Source organism: Phaseolus vulgaris, chromosome 3 (genome assembly GCF_000499845.2).
Source record: "Phaseolus vulgaris cultivar G19833 chromosome 3, P. vulgaris v2.0, whole genome shotgun sequence".
NCBI classification, from domain to species: domain Eukaryota; kingdom Viridiplantae; phylum Streptophyta; class Magnoliopsida; order Fabales; family Fabaceae; genus Phaseolus; species Phaseolus vulgaris.
In genome coordinates, this window is record NC_023757.2 from 4,345,710 (window position 1) to 4,366,240 (window position 20,531).

General features: G+C 33.3%; 2 protein-coding genes across 4 annotated transcripts; one reads left to right on the forward strand and one right to left on the reverse strand.

The window, feature by feature from the left end:
* On the forward strand, positions 1 to 10,139 carry LOC137806350 (transcriptional elongation regulator MINIYO). The gene is made up of 10 exons (XM_068606401.1): positions 1 to 414; positions 1,011 to 2,040; positions 3,614 to 3,708; positions 3,871 to 4,046; positions 4,893 to 4,998; positions 5,102 to 5,365; positions 5,506 to 5,691; positions 5,815 to 8,085; positions 9,127 to 9,336; positions 9,722 to 10,139. Exons 1-10 carry the CDS (start codon positions 196 to 198, stop codon positions 9,911 to 9,913), a joined length of 4,749 nt encoding a protein of 1,582 aa, XP_068462502.1. The 5' UTR covers positions 1 to 195; the 3' UTR covers positions 9,914 to 10,139.
* Positions 10,140 to 16,506: 6,367 nt separating this feature from the next.
* Positions 16,507 to 19,094, reverse strand: LOC137805770 (protein CRABS CLAW). 3 transcript variants are annotated; one of them, XM_068605693.1, is made up of 7 exons: positions 18,670 to 19,094; positions 18,204 to 18,335; positions 17,887 to 17,995; positions 17,698 to 17,746; positions 17,280 to 17,355; positions 17,074 to 17,130; positions 16,507 to 16,728 (listed from the first exon to the last, which is right to left on the reverse strand). In XM_068605693.1, the coding sequence occupies exons 1-7, from the start codon at positions 18,760 to 18,762 to the stop codon at positions 16,708 to 16,710; spliced, it is 537 nt and encodes a 178-aa protein (XP_068461794.1). In that variant the 5' UTR covers positions 18,763 to 19,094; the 3' UTR covers positions 16,507 to 16,707. The 3 variants fall into 3 exon arrangements, with proteins under 3 accessions (XP_068461794.1, XP_068461796.1, XP_068461795.1); XM_068605695.1 differs by having other exon boundaries at positions 16,507 to 16,732; positions 18,670 to 18,970; XM_068605694.1 differs by having other exon boundaries at positions 17,887 to 17,992; positions 18,670 to 18,960.
* Positions 19,095 to 20,531: the final 1,437 nt, after the last annotated feature.

Consider the following 20,531-nt stretch of genomic DNA (forward strand, 5'->3'; position numbering starts at 1 on the left):
GGAGGTTTAATTTTCTATCGGCATTGAAAAGTCTCGAGGGTGTTTCTTTTTGCACCCATTACCTCCACCTGTATCTCACATAGCTGAGTAAAATACTAAATTGCCTCTGAACTTATTATTTGTTCTTCACTCTTCTCTCTGAGTCCCTCTCACATTCTGTGTTGTGTTGTGTTGGTGAAGTGTGTGCTAATTGCTATGGAGAATCATCAAAAGGGCAGAGAACAACCTAAGAAAGTGAAGATATTGAACACGAGTTCACTACAAATAAACGAAAAAGATGCCTCTCAATTGGTTGGTTCCATCGTGGAAAAGGGTATCTCTGATTCACACAATAACCCCACAACACCCTTCATCTCTTTTCCTAAACCCACTGTTCTTCCTTTCCCCGTTGCGCGCCACCGTTCACATGGCCCTGTAAGTGCCCCTTATTCTCCTTCAACTCCCCTTTTGGCTACTACCCTTTTGATTGTAAAGCTTTAATATTCGTATATTGTATCGTATCTTGCTTGAATTTAATTGGAATGAAGGTGTGTTGTTATGGGTAAAGTATGAAAAGAAAAAAAAAATAGTCTTTTCTCATTTTTGCTATGCTTATAGTGAGTTTAACCGACGAGGGTATGCTTGAATTAAGATTTCGTGAGTGTTACTGGGAGATATATACGGAGTTCTACTTTGTTTTGGCTTGTGGTGTGGTTCACTGCATTTTTCTTCCTCTGTGTGTTTTTGAGTGAACGCAACAAATGAAATAGAGGGATTTTCTATTTCTTTGTCTCCCGTTAGATATGAGGATAAATTAGTTATCATTACCTGGTTTTGCGTGAAAAAAATCTGTGTAGGAGTAACCCAATGAACGTTTCATCAAGTCTGTTGAGCCTCAAAGGTCTTAGAAAGGCTATGAAAAATGAAAATATGTACTGTTGTGGTGACTCATTTTGGTTTACTATGAATGTAATTTGTGTAAAGTGTAGTAAGCTTTTTGGACTGATAGTTAGGTTCTGGTGGTTTTACAGCATTGGCGACCACTGAGAAGTGGAAAGGATGATGATGGTGAGGCTGAGGATAGTGACAATAATGTTGAGGATGAAGAAGATAAAATTTTCCAGGAGTTTGAAAGAGTTTCAGCCTTTGCTAAGCCGGTACAAAGGAGGAGAAAAACGGGTTTGGATTTTAGAAAATGGAAAGAGATCAGTTCGGATGATGGTTCTTCCTTGGGGAAGGAATCAGTGGAGGGGGTGTCAAGCTTTAGCCAAACTACAGGGAAAAAGAAGTATGAAAATGACAGTAACAGTAGAAACAAGAAAACTTCATCTTCTGATGATAATGTCATTTCTCCAATGAAACTGGATACGAAACCACTGCTAGATGACTCAGATGGTGGGTTTATCAATTCAACCAAGACTATGGATATAGATACATCAAATAAGGTGGATCATCAGGAGCAAAGTGAATTTGCTTCTGGATTAGACCAGATTTGCCCTGAGAGGATGCCTGATTACAATTTTGGATCCCTAGAGGAGCAAAGACCAGGGCAAACTCACTTAAATTCAAGCATGCCGTCTTTTTCTAATTCGAATAGTATTATAAGTGACCAAAAGTCTATGTCACTGGAAAGTGAAATTAATTATGAGAATCAAGTTCGGATTCAGAAAATGTCAGCTCAGGAGATTGCAGAAGCCCAGGCTGAGATAATGGAGAAGATGAGTCCTGCATTACTAGAAGTACTACAGAAGAGGGGGCAGGAGAAATTGAAGAAACGTGATATTTTAAAGTCAGAAGTGGGTATTGGCTCAGAATCTTTGAAGGGATATAGTCACAGTCTTCAGGTTGCCAAGCATCTGCACACAGAGAATGGTGTTTCTCAAACATTGACGACGCCACCATCCAAAGAAAAGCTAGATGATAAAAAAATTAGCTCACAGACTTCAACCACCGCTAGTAGTAGCTTATGGAATTCTTGGAGCAGTAGAGTAGAGGCTGTAAGGGAGCTACGATTTTCTTTGGATGGGGATGTTGTGGATTCTGAACGGTCATCAGTCTACGGTACACCTTTCTATTCTTATGTTTTTTAACTATCTTTTGAGTTATAATGTTAGGATGATGCTTTGTATGATCCCTGCATGTTATAGTATCTCCTTGTACTGTTCTGGATTCTGTATTTAACTGATATATGTTGGCTAAGAATTTTGTTATTGGTCAGTTATTGCTGACAGATTAATTTAGAAACTGGATCTGAAACTAAAAAAAATGAATTTCCAGAAGAAGAAAGTAACTGTGTTTATTTCCAAAAATGTAATGAGAGACGTTTTGTACCTCTGTATCTTTCAGCTTGAGCTATCCATCCTAACGGATCAGTTCCCTCAAACGTGGGCAACTCCACCCTTTTAACCCTAGGGCGAAGTGGTTCTTCCTTATCTTTATTAAATCCATTATTGTCAATGTCTTCCTTTTCTCTTTTCTTGTCCTATTGAATTTTCTCCTCCATCTGACAGTTTCTTTCTTTTCTTGATTTCAACAACAGTTCCTGTATTTCTCTCATATCTGGTATGCTTTCTTTTACTAGAGTCATGTCTGATCTCAAGTTTGAAATATTCTTCCTCTGTTCGCTGGTCCATTTCTCGAAAGCATTCACTCTACTTTCCATTATGCCACTCAATGATCTGGCAGGTCAAACCAAATTTGTTAGGAGCTTTGACAAAGAAGGTAAAATGCAGAAAAGAAATTGTAGGGGTAGTCCCTCCAAACGGTATTACTTCTCAGAAAACATCCAAACCAAGGTTTACAAAGGAAAATAGTTCCTTTCACACAGGGCATTCCCTGTTACAAAACAATCCTCATCCTCATCTACCTCATAAGAAAACAATATATAGGCTTCCTAAAAGAAAGTCTCAGCCCCCTTCCCACAACAGCTGTCAACAGCTAACAGCTAACTAATTTTTAAAATTCCTTCTATAATAAAATTTTCATACTCTCTCATTATTCCCCTTTCTATCAGTTTGAGAATCTAATTTTAGTACAATTGCATGATTTTGCCTCATTTGCCGCATTTTGAATATTCATCAATCCAATATTTGCCTTCAATTTAGCTGGCTTCTATAGAGAGATTTTGTAAAGTTTGTGATTATTTTTCCAAATTTAATCTATATCAACATGTTACCATTTCCATGTGTATGATTTAGGCAATATATTTCTGGTAAATACAAAACAGGAAACATTAAGATCAATGGTGTTGCTAAATTATGGTCTGTCTGAGAGCAGTGGGCTGAGAATATTATAACCCCCCTGCCTACCCCAATTGTACTAGAAATTACAATACTGTTCTTACTGAAGCTTCCTTTGCTTCCAAATGTTTCCAAGTTCATAAATTCTATTAGCTTCCTGTTCTATATTAAGCATATTAGTTGTTAGCATTTGCATAAAACAGAATGGAGGTCTGAATACAGATTATATTCATGGATGTCTGGAAAATTCTATATTTCTGCTAGTAAGTATTGATATCCATAAAGTCTTAGAATTTATGCTATATTCATTGATATCATGTTTATTTTGGAAATAGGCTGGAGGTTAACATATAAATTTTTAAATTTCTACATGACAATTCTTTGTCATGATGCAGGTAATCTCACTGAACGCGACTATCTGCGGACTGAGGGAGACCCTGGTGCTGCTGGTTATACAATTAAAGAAGCAGTGGCACTCACTAGAAGTGTGGTATGTTATTTGTTGTAACATATTTCAGTTGGATATAGCAGTACATTGGATGTCTGAATTTGGAACAGTTTGGATGGCTTCACAAATCACAATTAGATATTGGATAAAGAAAATTTATAATATTTCCCCTTTAGTAATGTAACATTTGCCAAATTTTTTTAGATTCCTGGACAAAGGGCCCTTGCATTGCATCTCCTGTCATCTTTACTTGATAAGGCATTGCACAATATTTGTAAAGACAGAACACGGCATATGACAAAACCCGAGGACAAAGTTGACTGGGAGGCTGTTTGGGCTTTTGCACTGGGTCCAGAACCTGAGCTGGTGTTGTCACTTAGGTAAATTTTACTTTTTGGTCCAAGTTGTCCCTTTCTCTGGAATAATTTGTTTGGTGTTTTCAGTGAATATTGGCCTTGTTCCAAGAATCTTCAGCAGTTCCTGTATGTTAATTTTAGAGGATTTGATTCTAACAGAGAAGTCAAAAGGTCTTGGTGTTCTTGCTTTTTCTTTCGAGATACTTTTTTGGATAGAAATGCTAGCTTCGTCTCTTGTTGAGTCTTCTACGGAGTTGACTTGGGATCAAGTAGTTTTCCTAGCTTCTTTGTGGTGTTCTGGTTATGGTCTTTTTAGGCTTTTTTTTGTTGGATCAATGGAGACATCGGTATGTTTTATATGTCTCTTGATCTTTGTTTTTTACCTTAATTTTTGGTTGTTGTGTCTTTAGTTCTTGAGGCTTCTTATCCTCTTATATTTGTATATTTTTCTTATATATTAACAAATTCTTTGCTTATATAAGCTTTGTTAATTATTATGTTTTGGGTTCGCTGTTGTGTACATGGGATCTTCCTATTTTCGGCCTTTATTGTGGTCTTCTTCCTAGATTGCATTCATGGACCCCACTTGGGTAATTTTATTACATGCATAGCTGTTTCTAAAATTCAATTGGAAGAGTGGGAGTTTAGATTGTGTACTTGACTCGTCATCCTTTTTCCTCATTTAGTTAATACCACAGTGTTGGTGAGACTAGATGGTATTATTATGATGTGTTTGATGCTCTATTTTGAGTAGCTTATGATAGATATTCTGATGAATACTTCAATTCTTTCAAATTGTGTAGTCATTTAATTATTTTGTCCCCTATATGAGCATCACATGATGACAGTTGTGCTCTGATATTTTTGAAGGATATGTCTTGATGATAATCACAATTCTGTAGTTCTGGCCTGTGCAAAAGTTGTTCAATGTGTATTGAGTTGTGATGAAAATGAGAACTACTGTGATATCTCTGAGGTGATTGAATTTCTCATCTTAGAGTTATTATCTTTTAATTCGATACAGTTATTGTGCTTAAAATTATATCCATCTGATTTATTTAGTTTTTTAATTCCTGAAGATAGCAACTTGTGACATGGATATTTGCACAGCTCCAGTTTTTAGGAGCAAACCAGATATTAATGTTGGATTTCTTCAAGGGGGTTTCTGGAAGTACAGTGCCAAACCTTCCAATATTCTCCCTTTTAGTGATGATTCAATGGATAATGATAATGAGACTGAAGGAAAACATACTATTCAAGATGATGTAGTTATTGCTGGGCAAGATTTTACTGTAGGTCTAGTTCGCATGGGAATCCTTCCAAGACTTCGTTATCTTTTGGAGGTAAAACTTAATTAATAATTAATCATGTTGAAACATTAGAAGTCATGAGATTATGTGTACAAAGGTTATGGATATTTCTATTTTACAAATTTGAATATTTGAACTTCCATGTCAATTTCATTAGTCTTTAATGGTTGCAGACAGATCCTATGACAACTTTAGAAGAAAGTATTATTTCTATACTTATTGCCATAGCGAGACATTCACCTACATGTGCTAATGCTGTACTGAAATGCGAAAGACTTGTTCAGACAATTGTGAATAGATTTACTGCTGACAATTTTGAAATTCGATCTTCTATGATAAAATCTGTAAGACTCTTCAAGGTGAGTGGGACTTTTCCATTTTATTTTATAGGTTGATACATTTTCCCTTGTTACTGATGTAAAGTTATTTCTGCATCAGCATCTAGATAATCATTCCTAATGTTTTATTTTATTTTGGAAAAGGTGTTAGCTCGGTTAAACCGGATAATTTGTCTGGAGTTTATAAAGAAAGGGTATTTTCAGGCTATGATTTGGAATTTATATCAAAGTCCTTCCTCTGTTGACCAGTGGCTAAGGTTAGGGAAGGAAAAATGTAAACTCATGTCTGCTCTGATTGTTGAACAACTGCGTTTCTGGAGGGTTTGCATCCAATATGGATATTGTGTGTCTTACTTCTCTGAAATGTTCCCTGCCTTGTGTTTTTGGTTGAATCCACTTTCATTTGAAAAACTTGTTGAAAACAATGTTTTCAATGAATATACTTCCATCTCCAGGGAAGCATACCTTGTTCTGGAGTCTTTGTCTGGAAGACTTCCAAATTTATATTCAAAGCAATGTTTAAACAATCAACTTCCAGAATCTGCTGGTGACACAGAGGTATGGTCTTGGAGTTATGTTGGTCCAATGGTTGACTTAGCCATAAGGTGGATAGCAACTAGAAGTGATCCAGAAGTATTTAAATTCTTTGAGGGTCAGCAAGAAGGGAGATGCGACTATAGTTTCCGAGGTTTTTCATCAACTCCTTTGTTGTGGTTGTATACTGCAGTGACTAACATGCTTTTCAGAGTGCTTGAAAGGATGACATGGGGGGGTACTATGAGCCCACACGAAACTGAAGGCCATGTGCCATGGCTTCCAGAATTTGTACCTAAGATTGGACTTGAGTTGATCAAACATTGGCTTTTGGGCTTTTCTGCATCTGTTGGGACAAAATGTGGTGGAGATTCTGAAGGTGAATCTTTTATAAAGGAACTAATTTATTTAAGGCAGAAGGATGATATTGAAATGTCTTTAGCTTCCACCTGTTGTCTAAATGGGATTTTGAAGATTATTACTACTATTGATAATCTGATACAGTCTGCCAAGATTGGCATCCCAAGCCAAGAAGAACAAAGTCTCGAGAAAGAAGGAAAAGTACTCAAGAGTGGCATCGTGAATGGGTTTATGGTTGACTTGAGGTATATGCTTGATGTTTTCATGTTTTCAGTTTCTTCTGGGTGGCACCACGTACAATCCATTGAGTCATTTGGCAGAGGAGGACCTGTACCAGGAGCAGGAATTGGATGGGGTGCCCCAGGTGGAGGATTTTGGTCAATGACAGTTTTATTGGCGCAAACAGATGCAAGATTTCTTGTCTGTTTGCTGGAAATATTTGAAAAAGCATCTAAAGATGTCGTGACTGAAGAAACAGCCTTCGCTGTGCAAAGGGTTAATGCCAGCTTGGGATTGTGTTTAACTGCAGGGCCTAGAGATAAGGTTGTTGTAGAGAAGACATTGGATCTCCTGCTCCAGGTCTCTTTATTGAAGCACCTTGATCTCTGTATACAGAATTATCTCTCTAATAAGACGGGTAAAACCTTTAGCTGGCAACATGAAGAAGCGGATTACATACACTTCAGCAATATGTTATCCTCTCATTTTAGGAGCAGATGGCTGTCTGAAAAGGTGAAGTCTAAAGCTGTTGATGGCAGTAGTTCTTCTGGCATTAAGACTTCTCCAAAGGTTGGTTCTCATTTGGAAACCATTTATGAGGATTTGGACATGTCTTCCATGACAAGTCCATGCTGTAATACTTTAACATTAGAATGGGCTCACCAGAAACTACCACTTCCAGCTCACTTTTACCTCAGTCCAATCTCAACAATTTTCCATAGCAAGCGAGCTGGTAGTCACAAAGTTGATGATGTACTACACAATCCCTCTAATTTGCTTGAAGTTGCTAGATGTGGACTTTTCTTTGTTTTAGGTGTTGAAGCAATGTCCAATTATCAAGGGCACATTCCTTCTCCTGTTCATCATGTATCATTAACATGGAAGTTACATTCCTTGTCTGTCAATTTTGTTGTTGGAATGGAAATACTTGAACATGATCGGAGCAGGGATAATTTTGAAGCTTTGCAGGATCTTTATGGTGAGCTTCTTGATAGGGCAAGGTTTAACCAAAGTAAAGACATTATTTCAGAAGATAAAAAGAATCAGGAGTTTCTGCGGTTCCAATCTGAGATTCATGAAAGTTACCCAACTTTCATCGAAGAGCTTATAGAGCAGTTTTCTGCTGTGTCTTATGGTGATGTGATTTTTGGCCGGCAAGTTTCACTTTATCTACATCGTTGTGTTGAAACTTCCATTCGCCTTGCTGCCTGGAATACACTATCCAATGCTCGTGTTCTTGAGCTTTTGCCACCTTTAGAAAAGTGTTTGTCAAGTGCTGAAGGATACCTTGAACCTACCGAGGTAAGGAAACATATTCCATAATATTGAAACTATTTTGCTATGAATCATTAGCTTGCTCTTATACTGTTTGAGTACTTGTTATTTTAATGTTTTGTTGGAGATTCACAATCACATCAACTAGAATTATAGTATATAACTAGGCATAAATCTCACCTTACAAATTCATTTTGTGAGGTTGAATTAGATTTAAAGTTTGTTTTTTAAGACTTTTCTTTCTATATTAAAGATATTTGGTTGAATATAATATATAAGTTTATTTGTATTTTATTATACTTTTGTAAATTTTAGAAGGGTAGTTGCTTAAATTTTTTATTTAAATCATAAAAGCACATGCCACAAAGTACAAGATTTTCTTGCATCAACTAAAATTGTTTAAAATATTGATTTTTTTAAATGTTTAAAAGGATGCATTATTCATCTTTGATGGCATTTACTTTGTGTTTTAGGGGTTAAGAGATGCGGCGTATTTTTGTAGATTACCTGTTAGGACTTCTAATCCCAAAAACGACATGTTAAATACAATCACAGAAAATGTTAAAGGATGCATAACAGTATTATCTGATTTTTTTTTCTCTAGATATTTGCCTAGCCCTACTATTAGTATTTGCAGTGGACTAACCAATATAGGTTAAAATAAAAAAATGTAACAGAAGGAAGGTATAGATAATAATATTGCTCCTTGCGATGGTTATGTGAAAGCAGAGGTGTAGTGTTTGACTAGAGAAAATATTTATTTTCATTGAACATGAAGAAGAATTTTAAGAGGAGAAAAATGAAGATGGTGATTACAGACAAGCTCTTATTGATCTTATCAAACACTCACTTTATGGATAATGTTTGGTCATGTTAATCTATTGCTGTATTGGCCATGTTGCAGAATTTGTGTTAAATAATTTTCTATGTTTGACATTTATTTGTTGTACTGTAGCATTATGCACTTCAAGGAAGCTTTTGTGAGAACAGGAAGTACCTAACTAGTGGTTGCTCCAGCAATACAATGTATCTAAATTACCTTTAATGGTGTACTGTATCTCTCTGCAGGATAATGAAGCAATTTTGGAGGCTTATGCAAAGTCGTGGGTTTCAGATGCCCTTGACAGAGCTGCAATTCGAGGATCAGTTGCATATACTCTTGTTGTTCATCATCTTTGCTCTTTTATATTTCATGCCTGTCCCACGGATAAGCTATTGCTGCGAAACAGACTTGTTAGATCTCTCTTGCGAGATTATGCTGGGAAATCGCAACATGAGGTAACCAAAGTTTTAACCCTGATGGGGATGGACAAATTGTAGTTGAGGCAAATCTCCATTCAGAACTTGTGCTTCCATTAATTATTCCAATCTGAATCTGATTAAGGAAATCAAATGGTATATGTGAATATGTGTGTGCTTGTTCTGTCATCATATTTGTTTGGATGTATCAACTAGCATTTGTGCCTACCAAATAAAATCTCAAGATTGTGCAGTGAGACATCACTGCTTAGATAAATCCTAGTTGCAGTATCTTCTATAGCCATGGATGAAGTATAACTTAAGATTTTTTTCCCTATCTCTATACATTGTTGCATCTGTATTTACAATTTCACATGCATTATAGTGGTGTAACCAAACATTACTAATGGAACTTCTATTACAGAGAATGTTATTGAACCTCATTCACCATAACAAGTCATCAACATCTGTCATGGACGAGCAGCTGAATGGTGTGCTTCCTGAAAAGAGTTGGTTAGAGTCCAGATTCAAAATATTGGTTGAGGCTTGTGAGGGAAATTCCTCTCTTTTGACAGTAGTAGATAAGTTGAAGGGCGTTCTTGAAGAGAAGAGTTAACCAATCTATAGAATGATATAAGAAAGAACAACAAAGGCTTGTATATAGGATTTTCCAATGGGGTTTCTGATGTACTATTGGAGCATACATGATATTGGTATTTATTTTTGTTAGAGTGGAGTCTTTTTTTTCATTATGGTAACCATTTCATAAGGTATGCAATGTACATAATGAAAGGATTAAAGAATTTTTGTTATTATAAACATTTATTCAACTTTCTCTTTCATCACACTTTTACTCTTTTTACTTTATCAAGTTCCTTTCTATAATCTCACTTTACATCTACAATTTTTTCTCATTTTTTTCTTCCTATCTCTTTTCTTACCACTCAAATGTAGTCCAAAATGAGTTTGAGTTTGGTGTTGAGTATTATCCATTGTTTGACAAAATCAATAATTAATAATAAAAATAAATAACAGACATCATAATAATAATATTCTGTAAAAACTAAATAGTGTCAAAATGCTTAATTTTAATTTATATATTTTCCAACTTTTTCAATCGAATAACTTCAACTTTTCATTTATTTTTCTTCTTTTTCACTCATTTATTTGTCAATTTTTTTTCTTTTGTATTAAACACTTTGAAGTGATACAATGGAAAGAAAGAAACATTATTCTTTTTCCTTTTATTTTAATTCATTCCGTATATATAAGGTTTTCACATGTAATTTATGTTTACGATTAGACGAAGCTTCAAAATCAACTTAAATAAAAAAAATTTGGCAATTTTTTTCCTGTACCATATCAATTTTAACTTACACCCTATCATTTTTTCAAATTTTCAAAATTATCCTTATTCTGGATTTGAAAATCCAGAATAGTAAATATAATTCAAAAATAAAAAATACATTCTGGACAAAAAAGTTTGGAAGACAAAATTAAAAATGCATTCCATTCCGGATAAAATTTTCAAAATTAAAAAGTGTGTTTTGGAAATTGAAATCCAAAATATTTCTGAACAAAAGGTTACGGAAGTAATTTTTATTTACACTCTCTTTTTATGTAAGGTTATTTTTGTCATTTAAGAGGGGCATTTTTGTCATTCTCAATAGAATATTAGGTATTGGAATTGATATGGTGCAGAGAGAAATTGCTAAATAATTTTCTTTAGCTTGATCCTATGTAGTATGAGTAAGGGGCAAATTCTTCCTACACCCAACATTTTTGACCTGCACCCAATACAATTTTAAAATTTCGAAAATTCCCTTTATTCCATAAATCAAAATCCAGAATAGATAATAATACATTCTGCAAAAATAAATACTAAAGAGTTGTGGCAATTTCTCCCTCCATCATATGAATTTCAGCATGCACCTAATCAGTTCTAGAAGATGACAAAAATACCCCTCCTAAATGATGAAAATAACCTTATACAAAAATGGGAAAAATTATTTTTGAAAGTTTTATCTGAAATATTTTGGATTTCAATTTTCGGAACATATTTTTGAATTCTGAATTTTTTTTATCCAGTTTAGTTGTGTTCAGAATTTTTTTTCCAGCATGTATTTTTTTATTTCTCAATTATAATTATTATTTTGGATTTTTTAATTTGGAATAAGGGTAGTTTTGGAAATTTAAAAAATTGATATGGTGGTGGAGGTTAAAATTGATATGGTGCAGGAGGGTAGTTTTGGAAATTTATAAAATTGATATGGTGGAGGTTAAAACTGATATGGTGCAGGAAGAATTTGCCTGAGTAAGGCCATGTTAGCCCACATATTAATGGGTTAGTTTATTTATTTTTTATGTTAATTTTTTTTTGTTTTTAATTCTTATATTGTCATATGAAATAAATAAATTATTGCATGTCTTTTCTTCTCTTCATCTCTTCCTTTCTCGTGTGTGCCTTCATCTCCTTTGTTGCACCTCATCTCTTGTGTCACCTTCATCGTTTTTGGGTGCATGTTTTTCCACATGTTATTGTTTTCTTCAATTTTAAAAAAATAAAATAATGTCATTTTTATATTTATTAATTTGAGTATGAAATAAAAAATAATAATTCAAAATTGATATCATTCGTGTAATTTGTGAATGAGCTTAGGAGCATTCTATATGAATTAATGGAGCTTAAATTCTCAACAATAATCTACGACTTATCATGTGTATTGAGCCTTCTTGTACAACCAAAACTTGGAAGCATTGTTTTACAAGGAACAACCACTTCGGTTTTTGTTTTTCATTTGAAACGTGAATACGCTATTTTCACTTTTAGACAACTATTGTGTTTGAAACGTCAATAATGTGTTTGAATTTTCTCTGAGCGAGAGAAGAAAATAGGGTTTCGATTTTGTAAAAGGGTTGGGATACCCCTCTTGTATCCCCTTAATTTAAATTAATTCTTTGCTGATAAAAAAAAATATGTTTGAATTTATTTCATGATTAAAAATAATCAATTGACAAAATATCAACTTTAATTTTTCTATGATATCACCGTAATTTTATATGCATTTTCCAAATATACTAATATATATAAGCAAACTTTTCTATAAGCACTTATATGAAACAAAAATAAGAATGAAACAAATTAATTGAGTTTCTCTAAAAACCAACTTACACAAGTTCAAATAAAATAAAATAAATGAGTTAATTGATTTTATCAATTAATTTCTAAATTAGTATCTAGTTAGTTACCAAAGTTTTATATACCAATTTTAGAATCTAAGTTAATTGGTAGCTAAAACCTTATTAGCTAAAAACTTGGTAGCTAATTAGATATCAATTTATAAACTAGTTTAAATTTTTTATTAATAATAGTAACTATTTTAGATACTAATAATTTTTTTAGTCTCTAAAATAATATATAATTTAATTAATATAGTGACAAATAATATTTGGTCTCTAAATTGGTTTCTATTTAATGATTTTCTTGTAGTGATATAATGTTTTAAAAAGTGTGATGTTTGCAAACATCTTTCCAATGACCATGTATAAAGCTCAATTTGGCATAACTCAAGAAATTATTGTGGATGTATCTGAATTGATTGCTCAAAGTGGGATATCTCAAGTTAGTGTTAGAGGTATTGCAAAGCCTCTAGGTTCTCCCAATTTAATCTCTAAGTTGTGCAAGGAATTTGGAGTACAAGTCCCGAGCTATCCAATGTGTATGATCAGGCCTTCCCATTAACAAATCATACATCTTGACTCACTGCACCAATTCAGATGACAATCATTATGCCAAGAAGAAGGACAATCACACCAGAATATATTCAACCTCAGTTAAGATTAGAAGCTACCCTATATCACATTCAACAACAACTGGCTGCCAGGCACGAAGCCTACAGTGTCACTAGCCTTCCCACTCAGGCATTGGTTGATGTTACAATCTATGAACTATTCGGTTTTGTTGCATCTCATGTCGAATAGCATGGATCTCCTCACGAAGTTGTTGTCAAAGGTTCTGCATCTCGGTTTGATGTTGAGTTTGTAATCTCCATGTCTTGATGTACTCCAATGATGACATTTTGAACCGTAGTTTTGTTCTTTTGCATTACAGAATTGATGACATTTTTCACTGTGTTTTCACTCTTTTGCATGGCTTAGTCAATGTGAGCTTTCTGCGCTTCTAGGATCGAAGAATGCCTTATAGACTGAGATATACTGGTTGCTTGTCTTCTGGTTGGAACTATACGATTTATGGTCCTAGGAAATTTTTACCAGGGCCCCACAAGCGTCAAATGTTCTTTCTGGATTTGGCGTTGAGTCGTTCGAGGTGGCAAATTCGAGTTTTCAGTGATGATAGTATTACGAAAGAGTGGACTTTAAGCCTAACTCAACCCCATAAAACCGGCTCAATAAGGTGAGGTTTGCACTCATTTATATATTATGAAATGTCCTTATCTCTAGTCGATGTGGGATCTCCAACACACCCTCCTCACGCCGAGAGTGATAGATAGAAGCTCGTGCGTGGGACTAATATATTTTGGGTGGTCCGATAGCGGCCCGATAGCGGGTGGCACGATAGGCCCAACAAATTAGGATAGGCTCAAAATAGCTCTGATACCATATTACGAAGTGGACTTTAAGCCTAACTCAACCCCATAAAACCGGCTCATAGGGTTGAGGTTTGCACCCACTTATATACAACGAAAGGCTCTAATCTCTAGTCGATGTGGGATCTCCAACACACCCCCCTCACGTCGAGAGTGATAGATAGAAGCTCGTGCGTGGGACTATATATTTTGGATGGTCCGATAGCGGCCCGATAGCGGGTGGCACGATAGGCCCAACAAATACTCACTAGGATAGGCTCGAAATGGCTCTGATACCATATTAAGAAAGAGTGGACTTTAAGCCTAACTCAACCCCATAAAACTGGCTCAATGGAGTGAGGTTTGCACCCATTTATATATTATGAAATGTCCTTATCTCTAGTCGATGTGGGATCTCCAACACACCCTCCTCACGCCGAGAGTGATAGATAGAAGCTCGTGCGTGGGACTAATATATTTTGGGTGGTCCGATAGCGGCCCGATAGCGGGTGGCACGATAGGCCCAACAAATTAGGATAGGCTCAAAATAGCTCTGATACCATATTACGAAGTGGACTTTAAGCCTAACTCAACCCCATAAAACCGGCTCATAGGGTTGAGGTTTGCACCCACTTATATACAACGAAAGGCTCTAATCTCTAGTCGATGTGGGATCTCCAACACACCCCCCTCACGCCGAGAGTGATAGATAGAAGCTCGTGCGTGGGACTATATATTTTGGGTGGTCCGATAGCGGCCCGATAGCGAGTGACACGATAGACCCAACAAATACTCGCTAGGAGATAGATCTTTGTCTTGAAGGATTGTCGAACTTTACTAATAAAGTAAAGTAGAAGTTTACCTACAGAAGACTCTCTGACACTCAATTTAATAAGAGTATAATAATATCTTAGTATTAATTGAGTATCAAATATGAGTGAGTGAGAAATACTTCCTGTGATTCTATTTATAGACTTGAGAGAGATATGTCGTGTACTAGTAATCACTTTTGTTATAAATATTATTGTCGAACTTCGCGACCATGATGTGGTGGTTATAACCATTTAGAGAAGTTACCAGCAAAAAATATGATTATCCACAGGTGATTAATATTCATAATGTTAATATATATTAATTGTTTCGCCTATCTACACTACTAGAAAATCATTAAATACAAAATAATTTTAGAGACAAAAAATAATTAGTTGTTATATTGACTAAATTAAATATTATTTTAGAGACTAAAAAAATATTGGTATCTAAATTAGTTTCTAAATTGATATCTAATTAGTTACTAAGGTATTAGATACCAACTTTAGAATCTAAATATCTGGTGGCTAAAACCTAAGCAACTAATTAGATAGCAATTTCGAAACTATTTATCAATAATAGAAACTAATTTAGATATCAATAATTTTTTTAGACTCTAAAATAATATTTATTTTAATCAATATACCAACTAATTAATTTTTATTTAATAATTTTTTAGTAGTGTGGTACAATTTTGTTATCACAAACTATAGAAAAATAATTTATTTATAATGATATGAGTTGAGAACCGTAATAATAATTAAACTTATAATGATAATAATAATAGTAATAATAATAATAGTAATAATAATAATATATGGACCGAACAGAAGTAGAGAATTGGCGAGAAATCAGTAGTTAAGAGTTATCTCATACATGTATGGCCATGGTTATGTATACATGCCATTGCATTAAATATAAAATTCAATGTTAACTTGGACACATCCAATTATGATAATCTTATACTAACGACTATATAATTGGGGTTTAGGACTTTATAAAGTAAACATGTAGATATTAATTTATTTTAAAAGTAATACTACGACTGTTATCTTTTTTTTATTGTTTAAAATTTAATGCTTGAGATTAATTATTCCTTACAATCATTAGATTTTAAGAAAATAAATGGTAAAAATATGAATATTTTTAAAAAATAGAGAGAAAACGGATCAAGGCCTTTTTCACATGGAACAAATTAAATTGATATTTCAATTTTCCCTATTTTTTAGTGACAGGTGGGGCAAGGCCCCAAGAAAATACAACCTATATTTAAGTAATAGGTGGTTATTATATTTTAAGAATATTATTTAATATAATAAAAGAAGAAGATCCAACTCCAATATATAAAAAAAGTACATTTCTCATGCAAATTATATATATAAAAGTTTATGATTTCAAAACACTGATAACAAACTATACTGGAAATCTTATGACCATAATAAACTTATTTGAAGTTACTTTAGATTTATTGTGTTTTGTTGTTTTGATTTGGTTGAGTGTAATTATAATATTTAAGGACATAACAATTGTTTTTTAAAGATGAGGCCGAAGTAAATGACTAAAAATCAACCAATAATAAGGTTTTAATATAATAAAGTTGAAACATTCTTAAAATATGTTTTATTTATTTCATTCTTTCTCTGTTGATAAAATAAACATTTATTCAAGTAAAAATTCGCTATTGAATGAAAATGCAACATTACTTTCAAACTCTTCCTATTTATCCTATAAATATTTCACAATGTGTTAGCAGAATGAAAAATTATGGGAACATAACACTTACTTTAGCATAACCATTTTAGATCGACAAAGATTTAATTAGTACTAATTAAGTACATATAGGCACAGAAGTTCTGCCTCCTTTAATTAAACACATTTTAGATCTACATGGACACACAAAGTTCATCTCGAAACAGAAGGAAATTAAAAGATATAGATGTAGAAAATGATCAACAGCTAGTTAAATATAACTAAGTGACACCTAATTAAGTTAACTTGCTCCAATTCTCTCCCATCATGTCATTGCTCCATCAATCTGTCTGCATAAACCAGTTAATGAAAATTAACACATAATTAATAATCTTGGTGAAGTAAGAAACTAATGATAGCTTAAATTATTCATTTAGTTAAACAAATGTTATCTTTTAAAATTTATATTTCAAAAACATTCTCATTAGTTTTTATGTTTTGCTAATATTACATGAATTTAGAGAACAGGGACTAAAAACAAATTAAAAATGGTATTTATAGAGACTAAAAGCAACTAAAATGATACCTGTAAAAACAAAAATATAAGAATCAAAAGATAAAGCTAATAGAATTGTAAAAGACTGAATAAATTATTAAACTTTAGTAATATATAAGGATAAGGAATTCTCACATTAACTTTACTTGCAGAAACTGAGCTGGTTGGTGAATTTGGAATGAACCTTGCCCACTGTTAATTATGCAGCACAAGAAATTAGGAATATATATATATATATATATATATATATATGTGAGTTTCAAGAAACATTAAGCTAGTTATAAGCATGCGCAGTGCTAACCCTAAAGCCTAAACTGAGCGTTGGAAGAAAAAATAATTACATTTTTGGCTGCAGCGCTGAAAGCTTCTCGATGTGGGATCTCAGGGTTCGCTGCTTTGATGCGCTGTATCTCCTCTCTGACATGCACAGAAAAACCAACCAACTTGTAAATGTTATACAACGAGTCTGAGTATTCATTTGGAAACACTAGTTTAAGTTGATATGAAAATGACTTATGATGACCTTTTTAAATATATATTTCTAATAAGCCTTTTCAGAAATGATTATGTGCTTCATAACAGTCAAACTTATGAATAAAGTTAGATTTCATGATAACCAATAGAAGGGAAAAAAAAAACTCAGTTAAACTGTTTAGGGTATAAGAGAGAATGCAAAAGTGCAGCGTGTGGTGATGGTGTGGGTGGGTTGTGTTTGTGATAGCAAAAGACAAAAAAAGTACACTTCTCTTTTGCACTTACTTCATGAAACGATTGTAAGCAGATGGGAGACGGTGCTTTTTCTCAGGTGCTGCCAAAGAAAAAAAAAAACAAGAACACATAACATGGTTGGAATTGAGAAAAACACATCATATGATTATGTAAGTGTCATGTTATATTTGTTTGGAGAGGGTTCTGAAAAGGGTTGTTCGATCTATGGTAACTACGTACGTTTCACAACAAAAGATGCTGCTTTTGGGGACACTGACTCGTTGGATGTGGTTGGTGAGGAAGATGAAGACGATGCTTGTCCCTTTTTGGCATTACTGTAAAACCCCTGCTGGAAACAAAACAGATGGTGCTTACATACTCTCACTTTTTCTTTAACCAAACAATCACTCTACTATTGATCTCAAAGAAAAACCTATACACACGCACAAATATAGCATAACAAGAAGAACAAAACTGAAACAGAAGTATTAAATAGTGTAGAATGTACATGGTTGTTCATGAATTGATATTAATATTTAATTCTGAGGGTACACAACCTGGAGACTGAGGGTGTGATCAATGCTTTGGTTTTGAGAATTAGGGGGTCTGGTGCTCAGAAAGGAGAGGTTGCTGCAGTGGCCACACTTCACTGTTACAGTGTCTAACAGCCTCTTGCATGGAATACCAACCTACACAAACATCAACATGACCCTACATGTAAATATTTCTAGTCCCCTCTTTCAATTTTAGGAAACATTGTTTTTCTTAATGTACTTCTGAGTACTGCTTGTACTCCTTCTTTTAACAAATTAGTTTTCCTCATAAAATGTTTCACAATCATTTTCCAATAGGTATATACAAATGGTCTCACAGACCTTGATGTTGAAACGAAATCATATTTGCTGACCCTTTTCAAAACCTTGGATATGTATTTGTATCATACATAGAAGTTGTATATAAAATAAATAAGAGCATGAGTGATGGTTGATGTGTTATTTTTGCAGTGTTTAAAGATGAAGTTACCGCGAGGACAGTGTTGCAGAAGTTGCAACGAACGTAGCAGAGGTGTTCAGATGGTGGAACCAGGTCCATGGTGAGTTTGTCGTCGTGGTTCATATTTCGAAGGAACAAAGGGTTAGGAGGAGAAGCGTGAAAGAGAGTAAGTAGGTTTAGCAGAGGGAGGAAAATGTTGCAGTTGTAGGGTTTAAGATAGCAACTTGAAAGGGTCAGTGGGTGATATATAGGAATAGGAATTGGAAGATATATAGATAGATGAAGTTGTGTTGTGCTGTGCTGTGTTGTGTTGTGTTGTGTTGTGGGGTAGCGTCAAAAAGAAGAGTAGTTTTACCACTTGGTCTTGTAGTAGTACAATTTGCTGCAGCATTATATTGCACGCTTTGTTTGCAGACATGACCTGCACCGAGCACTGACACTAATTAACCATCTACAATCGCCAAAATATCGTTACTTTATCTCACACACATATATATATACATGTATATATATATATATATCTACACTCAGTAACATGAGCTACACAAAATCCTATTTCAAATACAACTTATCTGATTCTGTTAATCATCAATGTACCTTGATGTGGATAATCAAGTTTTGTTCTTTATGTGGCTTTTCCATTAATGAAAACAAAAACAGTAACTTTTAGCTAAATTTTAACAAGTTTATTGAGTCTCTTAATCATCAATGCCTTTATTGTTAGTTTAAGTTTATAGGGGCATTCAGTCTTTAGGTTTTGCTATCTATGAATCTGCATAGATTTAAGAAATTTACTATTTCATTAGCATGAGTCATTTTGTATGCATGTATAGTTTTTGTAGAAAGAAAACTTGAGTATCTGTGTTATTATCTTACAATCACATTGGAAATTTTAGAGAGAAAATGGTGGTTTGTTTTGCTTCACATCTAATGCAAATGATGTAATGTGTTCAGTTCGAATGTTTGCAACAAGTGGCATATGGCTTCAGTTTATAATCAATGAAAAATGAAATTATGTTTATGTTAAAATATAGAGACTAATTAAAAATGTAATTAATTTTTTATAGGAATTAAAATTGAATTTGATGAGATCTTTTGAAGAACAAAAAGCATGTTTTATCCTAATCTTTAAATAACATATTCATAAACTATATGTGTATTTAAGTGATTATTTGCAAATTTAATTTTTAATAGATTTGGTTTCATAAAATTAAATTAAATTAAATTATATTTGATTTATAAATGAAGTGATTTATGCTTAAAATTTTTAATTATATTTTTTTTACTGAAAATTGAGATGGATTTGATTTTTATTTTCTAAAATTTATAAACATATTTTTTTTAGTATTTTCAATAATTTTTAAGAAATAAAATTATGTTTTTAAATTTGAGACATCAAAATATTTTTTCAAAGGATTTACTTTAATTTGAGAAACTAAAATCATAACTATTTTTTTTTTTAAAAAGTGATAAAATCTAGGATTACTTTAATCCAATAAAGAAAAAGAAATCAATAAACAAAGGAAAAAAATTGTTTTTTATTAGTTGACCATAATCTCATTATGGCACTTGGTGGTAACATTTCGCTAAAAGTTATCCTCCGTTTCTTTGTATCTCTCATTTCTTTTCATTTTAAAATAATATATATAATTTTTTTAGTTATACCCTTCATTTAATTAATAGGAAGAAAGAAAAATTAGTTACGATATTGAAATAAAAAAACTGAAAGAAGTATATATATATAAGGAGTAACTCATTTAAAAATAAAAATAAAAAATTAAATATTTTTTCTAATTGTTTTGTGAAAACACTACTATCACTAGAAGAAAATAGATGAGCATAACTAAAAGCATCTCATTTTAATAGTATCGGATTTGCATCGCAGTAATCTA